Source organism: Sinocyclocheilus rhinocerous, unplaced genomic scaffold (assembly GCF_001515625.1).
Source record: "Sinocyclocheilus rhinocerous isolate Xijiao unplaced genomic scaffold, SAMN03320098_v1.1 scaffold1300, whole genome shotgun sequence".
NCBI classification, from domain to species: Eukaryota; Metazoa; Chordata; class Actinopteri; order Cypriniformes; family Cyprinidae; genus Sinocyclocheilus; species Sinocyclocheilus rhinocerous.
In genome coordinates, this window is record NW_015666578.1 from 829,116 (window position 1) to 837,954 (window position 8,839).

Consider the following 8,839-nt stretch of genomic DNA (forward strand, 5'->3'; position numbering starts at 1 on the left):
AGAATACTTTTTGTACGCGAAGAAAACAAAAATAACGACTTTATTCTACAATTCATCTTCTCTGTGTCTCTCCGCATCACCATTTTGGAGAATATCCACTGAACGCAAGCAGCGTACGCTATTCTGTGTCAGCCGCGCTGCAAGGATGCGCTGTTTTCGTTCAAATCAAAGCGTAAATACACATAGAAAGCGTATCCTTGTGGCGCAGCTGACACAGAAGAGCGTACGCTGCTTGCGGAGAGACACCGAGGAGACAAATTGTTGAATAAAGTCGTTATTTTTGTTTTATTTGTTCTTTCTTTCTGTAGTATGTTGACTCTGCAGATTTGGAGGCCAGTACACTGCAGGAAGAGCCAGTGAGGTACCATGAGGCCTGGCAGAAACTCTGCAGCGCCAAGTGAGTAGTGACCTGCGATCTGTATAATTACGCCTACAATAGACATGGCTGATTTTATGCATTTTAAATCTATTCTGCTCAATAAGGCCATGCAAACGCCTTAATGGTGTTCTTTTATTGAGGAGAATTCAGACGCAGTCAGTCCTGATGTAGTTTTGCTAATATTACTGCTGCGGTCTCTCGTGTCAGTGGTATTTTAGTACCTGGAGGTTTTGGAGTACGAGGGACGGAGGGCAAGATTCAAGCCATCAGCTGGGCCAGGAAACAGAAGAAGCCCTTCCTGGGTAGGACGGTCCTGCTTAAAATTTGTTAAAACTGAAATATCCTGCTCCGTCTGTGAATTGAACTGATCTGTGCCATTTGACTTTCAGGTGTGTGTTTGGGGATGCAGCTCGCTGTGTGTGAATTTGCTAGAAACATGTTGGATTGGAAAGGGAAAATCTTCCTTTACAATAAATAAGTAAATGCCGTACTGAATGTTTAGCAAGCAGTGTTGAACAAAGTGTGACTCTTGGTTTTCCTAGATGCTAACTCCACCGAATTTGACCCAGAAACAAAACATCCTGTGGTGAGTATCAGATTTGGTTTAAATGTGGATTTCTGGTGTGTTTTGGAGCAGATGTTTGATCGGTCGTCTCACAGGTGATTGACATGCCAGAGCACAATCCAGGGCAGATGGGAGGAACTATGCGGCTGGGGAAAAGGAGAACCATTTTCAAAACCAAAAACAGCATACTTAGTAAGTGCACTAATATTAGACATCATTTAGTCACCCAGAGTGAAGATTTAGTATATATATATATGTGAGTGATTTGCTCACAATGTAGAGGGGTTGTAATACCTTGAAATTAATATTTCTGTATTTTAGATGAATTTTTATTTGACCATTTTCCCAAAGAGCATGTCATTGTCACATTAATTTCACAGTCCTTTTTTATCTTTCGAGAGCGTTATATGACTGATGTTGTAATGTTGGTTAAGTAATTTGGTAAGGCGATTCATTTCTTAGAATCAGTTAAAAATGTAGGTTTCAGTCAATCATCTGATGGGTTTATATCATCTCCCAGAAGTGTTCTCCGCTCCTGTGAGGCTTTTGGCTTGCTATAGTTGAACAGATATATCGTTTCTTTATGAATAGCAGTGCTTACATGGACTCAAATAATGTGTTTATAACTGGATTGATGGCTCAATCGGACTGAAAAGCCTTTATGTAAATCCCTCAATTGATCTGATTTAACTCGATCCGAATAAACTTCAGTGTTAACCTGAAATGATCTGATCAACAGGAAAAAAATGAAAGGGCTCATCGGATTACTTTTTCCGTGTTTAAGTGCTATAATTGAGTGTCCGGTGCATCTACCAACTCAGAAAACATAAAAAAGAAGAACCCAGTAGGTTTGGTTTTGTAAACCTTTCTCTGCAAGCATGTGAGAAAATGAGCCGATCAGATTTCTCTCCCCTTCTGACGTAGGAAGGGGTTCTTATTATAATATTACCGCTCATTAAGCTGCTCGTTTCCACCCACGGTGCTCAGCCGCCATTGTTGATTTCGTAAGCGACAGCGGTGTACTTGTTCTGACGCCATGGCAAAAGTTCGCGGAAAACATGCTAAAGGTTCTGTTGCTGGCTGCACAGACGAACACAAATCATTATTTAGAGTCCCAGCCTCAGAGGAGACGAGTGGAGTGGATTTATTTTATTTTTAGTGGAAATCCCGGAAGGGGGGTGGGGTGCGCTGCAACTCATTATCATTTAAAGAGACATACACCAAAACGGGTTGGTGTGAGCAGAGCTGTTTTTGACAAGGCAAAAAGGGTGTTGTTTACACAGCCATTGAGTGTTTTTAAGCAAAATATGTTACAGACATTTCATGAAGACCCTAATAAATCATGCCAACTTGCGGAAAATGTTCATCCGATGAGCCCTTTAAACATGTAAATGCTAGAATCAGACTGTTTTATCAATTGTATTCCTATATATCATGGACACAGGCGCAGTGCCATGACATATGTTAAAGGTGACATATCATGAAAATCTGACTTGTCCAGGTTTTAAGTGCTATAATCAGGTCCCTGGTGCATCTACCAACCAAGGAAACGTGATCCGTGTGCACACAGGAAACCATATATCAGAAGTTTAAACTCGAATGGTTTAAACCGCATGATTTCAGCGCGATAAACATGATAATCAGAACCAAAACGGATAATGTTTTTTTTTTACACTTTAGGAACTGGTTAGTGGAGGAGACTGAATATGTATTAAATATTATCTAATAAAGCTCTTTTTATATATATCTTGGCAACAACAGCAATTATACTCCGTTAAGTTTTGTTCTGAAGACATGTATTGCACATGGAAGCGAGCAAGTTGAAGTTAGTGATGAAAATTAGTCCATGTAAACAAATCTGGTACCGAGTATTTGTATTATTCTTAGGTGTGCGAGCATGGATGAAACCAATATTGTTCGTTCTGTGTGAGCAGGTGAACCCAGAGCTGAAGCAGCATTTCGAGGAGAAGGGCTTCCGTTTTGTGGGTCAGGACGTGGAGGGTGAGAGAATGGAGGTCATCGAGCTGGACGGTACGTCACCTTCATTTATATAGCGCTTTAGACAATACAGCTCGTGTCAAAGCAGCTTTACAGTGTTTAACAGAATAATGTTTCAATGATGCAGCTCTAGAAAGAGGACAGTAGTGAAGTCATTTAGTCCGTTCAGTTCATTGTTGATGATTGAACTAAAGAAAAATATGCGTTGCAGTAATTTGACGGTTTTTTTTTTTTTGGCAGATCACCCGTATTTTGTTGGTGTCCAGTATCACCCAGAATTCACATCCAGACCCATAAAACCGTCTCCGCCGTACTTTGGCCTGTTGTTAGCCGCTGCAGGGAGGCTTCCAGGTTATCTTCAGAAAGGCTGTCGGCTTTCACCACGGTATGCACTACTGATGTTCCCTGAGCAGCAAAACGTCTCTCAGCCAATGATATCAAGAGATTCGTCACAATAAAAAGCTGTTTGCTGTTTTGACTCCAGACAAAATCTCTTAAACCTGCAGATCGTTTTGCGTTATACCAGGCATCAGAACCTTTGAGTAGTTTTGCATGATACCAAATGAAAGTGGTTTTCTGTTGACAGAGAAACATACAGTGACCGGAGCGGCAGCAGTTCTCCAGACTCTGAGATCGCAGACTTCAAACTACCCTCGCTCGCTCAGGATTGAATCGGTTGATGGTATAGTGCAGCGTGACATTGTATTTGTATGCAGTATGGTTTCCAGACAAGCTTTAGTTTTATATTTATTCTCATTTCTTTTCAGGGCCTGCTTTATAAAAGATGCAGTACTGAAATGCAGTTTTAAATGGTCCAGCTTCAGTGAAAACAGGATTTGACAAAGACTGGCAGCTTCATTAACTCATTCTCCATTGTATATTGCATGTGATGTTGCCAATTAAACCAGTGGAAATGAGGTGTAAACTTGCTCTGGCAAACTGCTTAATGCTTAATGTGGTGTTTGATAAGATTTGTTCCCCCATGCATAGCTTTTAAGCTGACAGTTGTTTTTTCAAAATGTAAATTAAAGTGTACAGAAGAGAAATACAAATTTTTCATAGAGCAAAGGATTCTTTCAGAAAACCGTATTAAAACTGTATAAAAAAAATAAAAAAAAGTTCCAGTAGCTGTAGCGTTAAACAACTAGGCCTGTCGCAATAATCAATATTAGCGACCGTTATATTTACTTAAATTGTCACCAGGTTTTATACAGTCCACTTGTGCGCCTGTGACTTTGCAGCTTCTCGTACATAACGTGTAGTCATGAGGTGCTAGTTCACATTTAAAAACTGCTTCTTCTGCAGATATGGCCTAGTTTAGGGAATCTGTGCCTTTGTGCATAGACACCTGACTGCTAGTGATTGTGTTTTTCAGGAATATTGTGCACCCTTAAGTTACAGCGAAAAGGTCGGGAAAATCTGTAAAAAAAGTCCGTAGAAGTTTTGCGCATTTTTTTTTTCTTCTACTTGTTACTTTGCTAGAAAGTGTTTTACTGTTCAAGTTTAAGGTAATATTTTCATAATTTCCATGATCTAAATAATTTTTCAAAAAAGTTTGTCATCATTTGAAAGGGTGTAGGCTCTCTTCCATTATGCCTTTACATTATGATTGTATTCAGTGGCATAAAATGGTCTTTAAAAATGACAATAACCTCTCATATCACAATCATTTCTGGGGCAATATAAATCGCACAACAAAGAGTAATAAAGTCAGAAATGTTAGACAAAGCCACACTTTATTGGGTTTGATTTGCACCATTACAGCTTCCACTCGCTGGGCAGGAGCCACTGAAAACCTAAAATAAGAGAAACACCATAAGCCACAACAGATAGCACAGATGCCTCAAACTGACAAGCACTGATCTCAGTCCCATATCCGCAAGTTTCATCCAGCAGTCACCATCAAATCTGTCATCCTTGATCAGGAATCACTATTTTATTGAGAGCGTCAGCAGCATCATACCTGCACTTGCGCCACCGGTCCCACAGGCCATCAGCTCCTGTAAGACAACGGCTATTAATAGAGGGCACAGAAATAAAGTCATGCAAGAGCAGTGCTGGGTGTTGGACAATCGAGTAACCGACGCAGACGCCGGCCGGTCAAAGTCTGCCCGTTGATTTAGCACGCTGTTGGAGAACCTGGTATACACCAACAGCACAGATTCTCAGGAAACATGCAGAAGGACACTAAAGATGCTGAGCTCACCGGTGCACTGACCCACAGCGATGGTGACTCCTCACTGCCAGCACCGCACCATCTGACGGAGACACATACAACATTAAAAGTCAAGTTACAAAGAGAACACCATAAACACAGAAGTGACGTTTGGCTCAGGCATCAGCTCCTGTAAGACAACGGCTATTAATAGAGGGCACAGAAATAAAGTCATGCAAGAGCAGTGCTGGGTGTTGGACAATCGAGTGGCAGACGCCGGCCGGTCAAAGTCTGCCCATTGATTTAGCACGCTGTTGGAGAACCTGGTATACGCTGACAGCACAGATTCTCAGGAAACATGCAGAAGGACACTAAAGATGCTGAGCTCACCGGTGCACTGACCCACAGCGATGGTGACTCCTCACTGCCAGCACCGCACCATCTGACGGAGACACATACAACATTAAAAGTCAAGTTACAAAGAGAACACCATAAACCCAGAAGTGACGTTTGGCTCAGGAGCGTTTATTTGAGTGTCATAACAGAGCAGTTCTCTCAGAGAGGGCAAGTTTGTCATCACAGCCAGCACGGAAACACAAAACCCAAAACAGAAACCAACCTGTTAATGAAGGCTCCCTCGGACCATCTCAAGCAGTATTTCATTCATCTCTTGCATCATCCGACCTGCATAAAAGGAAACACGGTTAGGCAGGGCTACTACTCATAGTAGGACATCCGTGGAAACAGGTTTTCGGTTGTCCTTTTCCTTAATGTTGCTGGGACAGCTACAGGTGAACTGTACAGCGACCGTCGGTAAAAGTGTTGCTATCGGCTCCTGTTTGACCGGACCAGTTATAGAGGAACGGGAACGACTTCGATCAGGGCCTTGAACAGTCAATCTTTACATTATAATTTCCCATGCAAACAAATGAACCAATCACTCGAAGAGAAAAAAAATAAAAATTGGATTTACTTTGTCAACAGTCTCCAAGTAACTGGGTTATGTTGCATTTAATTAACATTTCAGTCAACTTAAGTTTATTACATAAGGTTAATTCAATGCCATTTAGTAGAATCAGGTTAACGTCACTAATTTAGTCCAAAACCATCAAAGTTCAATTATCCTAAAATAAATAAAGTAATCCAGCTTAATTGATTAGGTTTACGTAATTAATGAGTTTAAGAAATCTAATCTAATGAGAACTCACAACATTTTTTCTGTTAAGACTTATTGGGCATTAGCCATAAAACAGTGGTTACATTAATGGCATGCCCGAAGTAGTATTGTTTATTATTATTTATTATTAACACCAATTCTTGTTAGCATGTCCTCAACCCAAGAACACGCTCCACGACACCAACATACCAGAAACTCTTTAAATACAAACATAACATTAAACATCAAGTCTCCCAAATTTCATCTTGATTTAATAGAAGAAAAATTTCAACATTTACCCTCCCCATCTAGCCCTGTGCAATGCATGATGGGAAGCAGAAACCTGTTCCTAGTTACACAATCCATTTAAGCAGAGTACATGAATGGATTTTAAAGTAAAGTGGTTGAAAAGAATTGATGGATTAACTTAATTTATACTCAACTAAATTGAACAAGCATCAAATGTTATTTCTGGCCTACTTAATGGAAACATGTTCTTTCAAAATGAAAATATTGAGTTGATCCAAAACGCAACCGTTTCAAAGGAAACGAGAAAATGAACTTAAACTGCACAGTATCCTAAAGTCACTTTGAGTGTATTGGATATTAACCAGCACGAGCCGAATAACAGAACTCGCATGTTTGCACCTTAAGGCACACTTAACCTGTTTCCAGGGTATTTTAAATAAACTAAACCCAATGCAAAACCTAAGTCTCCAATGCAAACTAAACGGTCTGAAATGGCGCCGCTTTGTGAACCACTCTGCAAGCCTTGATGCATTCATTCATAAAACCAAGTAGCTGCTTCCAGAAGCTTTATAAAAGCCTACAGAAGTCGTTTTTATGTTAAACTGGAAGACCGTTTCATTCGAGCCCAACCCCGACCACGCTTCTTACACACTACATCCCGAGTCCCGACTACTACTAATCTTCATAACATCCTGCGCTAAACACCAGTAATTCACAGACGAACCAGTGCTGTAACATCCAAACAACCTCCCTATGAGAACTAGCTGCTAAATTAAAACTCAAAGTCTTCGATGTTTAAGGATTAAACGAAACTCACCTCCATTCTCTAAGAGAGCTGGTTGAAGGAGGAAGACGAGAACGTGACGCGGTCTTTTATACAGCGAAACTCAACGCTGATTGGTGAACGGGCTCATCGCTGATTGGCCGACTGAGTTGGCTGGGTCGCAACGCTTGATGGGATATGTAGTTCTGATTGTGAGATTGTAGTTATGGGATTTTTTTCGGACATCTGGGATATATATTTGGTTATATCTGACAACTCTAATTCATTTATTTAACTGATTTGTTTTCTCAATGTGAAATATTTAAATATTTATAAACATTTCTAATGAAAAATACATGTAAATGAGGTCATAAAGTAATTCTCATGCTGTGTTCTGCTTTTACACATTGGCTGGACATTATACCCGTTAGCTCCAATAAATAAAAATATCAACCCTCCATGATGTAAATGGATAATTCCATCTGTCAACAGATTCTATTTTGACTTGAATTCATAACGGGAGAATTCCTGTGATCTGGATTAGTGGGATACTGGTCAGCTAATTACACCCCATTAAGCGCTTTATCTCATTTTTAAAATTGCATGGTATTTACAAGCATATTCTGGGTCCTGGGTTTGTTAAATTATGCTGAAGCCCCCGACAACCTCAATAATGAAACCTATTTCAGCACCACGGACAGATCCAGTACAGACTCCGCTTGGACCGAGCCTAGATGCCAGTCTAATAATCTTCAGAAACCACAAAAACTTATATAAAAACACAAATACACGATGTGGTCTGATAGTTTGGCTCATGCAATAGCTATGATGCGAGGCAACTATCCATATCACGCAGCGCGGCTCTAGTCTAGTAACCTTCTGTTATGCCAGTGGCTATTTAGCGCAAGCTTTAATGTGCGTCAATTTAAAAAAAGTCACGCGAAGGGAAAATGTCTGTCAAAAAAAAAAAAAAATATATATATATATATATTATTTTTTTCGCCTTCACTGACAGATCTTTCTACCTAAATCATTCCTGATCACTTCCAAAAATTCAAGTTTCAGGATTGTAACTCTTTAAACTCGCGTGACAAATGAAAACATCATGAGTTCTAAATCAGCTCAAAATATCAGACACGTTTGATCTCCTCCGATGAACCATAGACTGAAGCTGAAGGCCGCAATGCATTGCTTTTGGAGAAGTTGACGCTAGTTGCCGAAAGTCAGAGCCAGTCTGCAGATCTGAGTTGACAGACTTCATAGAAAATCGCTGATGGTCACAGACTGACCATCATACATTACACAGAATCTGTCAAGCATCAACTTCTCCAGACAGTAAATCGGGGCAAAAAAATCATGTGGTGTATTACAGCTTTAAGTCAATGATTAGCATACACTGTAAAAAATGATTGCGATTTTAACAGTAAAAGACTGTAAAAATGCTACAGCAAAAACCTGTTAATTGGTTAACAGTAAGTTTCCATACTATATACGGTGAATACATGTAATTACATTTAATGTAATTTTACAGTAAAATACTGTTAAAAATACGGTTTTTGGAAGTGAAAAAGAAA

The 8,839-nt window shown here is 39.9% G+C and overlaps 2 protein-coding genes and 1 long non-coding RNA gene across 3 annotated transcripts in view; 2 read left to right on the top strand and 1 right to left on the bottom strand.

Annotated features, from left to right (window-relative positions):
* Positions 1–3,988, top strand: part of LOC107732910 (CTP synthase 1-like) — a 12,742-nt gene extending 8,754 nt beyond the window's left edge. Inside the window, exons 9-17 of the mRNA XM_016544351.1 lie at positions 309–397; positions 587–681; positions 769–831; positions 922–965; positions 1,040–1,140; positions 2,737–2,975; positions 3,183–3,327; positions 3,529–3,624; positions 3,710–3,988. Of these exons, the coding sequence (XP_016399837.1) occupies positions 309–397; positions 587–681; positions 769–831; positions 922–965; positions 1,040–1,140; positions 2,737–2,975; positions 3,183–3,327; positions 3,529–3,613 (861 nt within the window). The 3' untranslated portion in view covers positions 3,614–3,624; positions 3,710–3,988. The remainder of the gene's footprint in view (positions 1–308; positions 398–586; positions 682–768; positions 832–921; positions 966–1,039; positions 1,141–2,736; positions 2,976–3,182; positions 3,328–3,528; positions 3,625–3,709) is intronic.
* The window catches only part of LOC107732921 (ras-related protein Rab-39A-like), an 11,104-nt gene continuing 3,741 nt past the window's right edge, over positions 1,477–8,839 (top strand). The window contains exons 1-2 of the mRNA XM_016544361.1: positions 1,477–1,481; positions 3,016–3,018. The gene's annotated coding sequence lies outside the window, so the exon portion shown is untranslated. The remainder of the gene's footprint in view (positions 1,482–3,015; positions 3,019–8,839) is intronic.
* On the bottom strand, positions 4,660–7,362 carry LOC107732922 (uncharacterized). The gene is made up of 5 exons (XR_001638919.1): positions 7,320–7,362; positions 5,717–5,781; positions 5,488–5,539; positions 4,906–4,942; positions 4,660–4,738 (listed from the first exon to the last, which is right to left on the bottom strand). It is a non-coding gene; the product is annotated as an uncharacterized LOC107732922 (long non-coding RNA).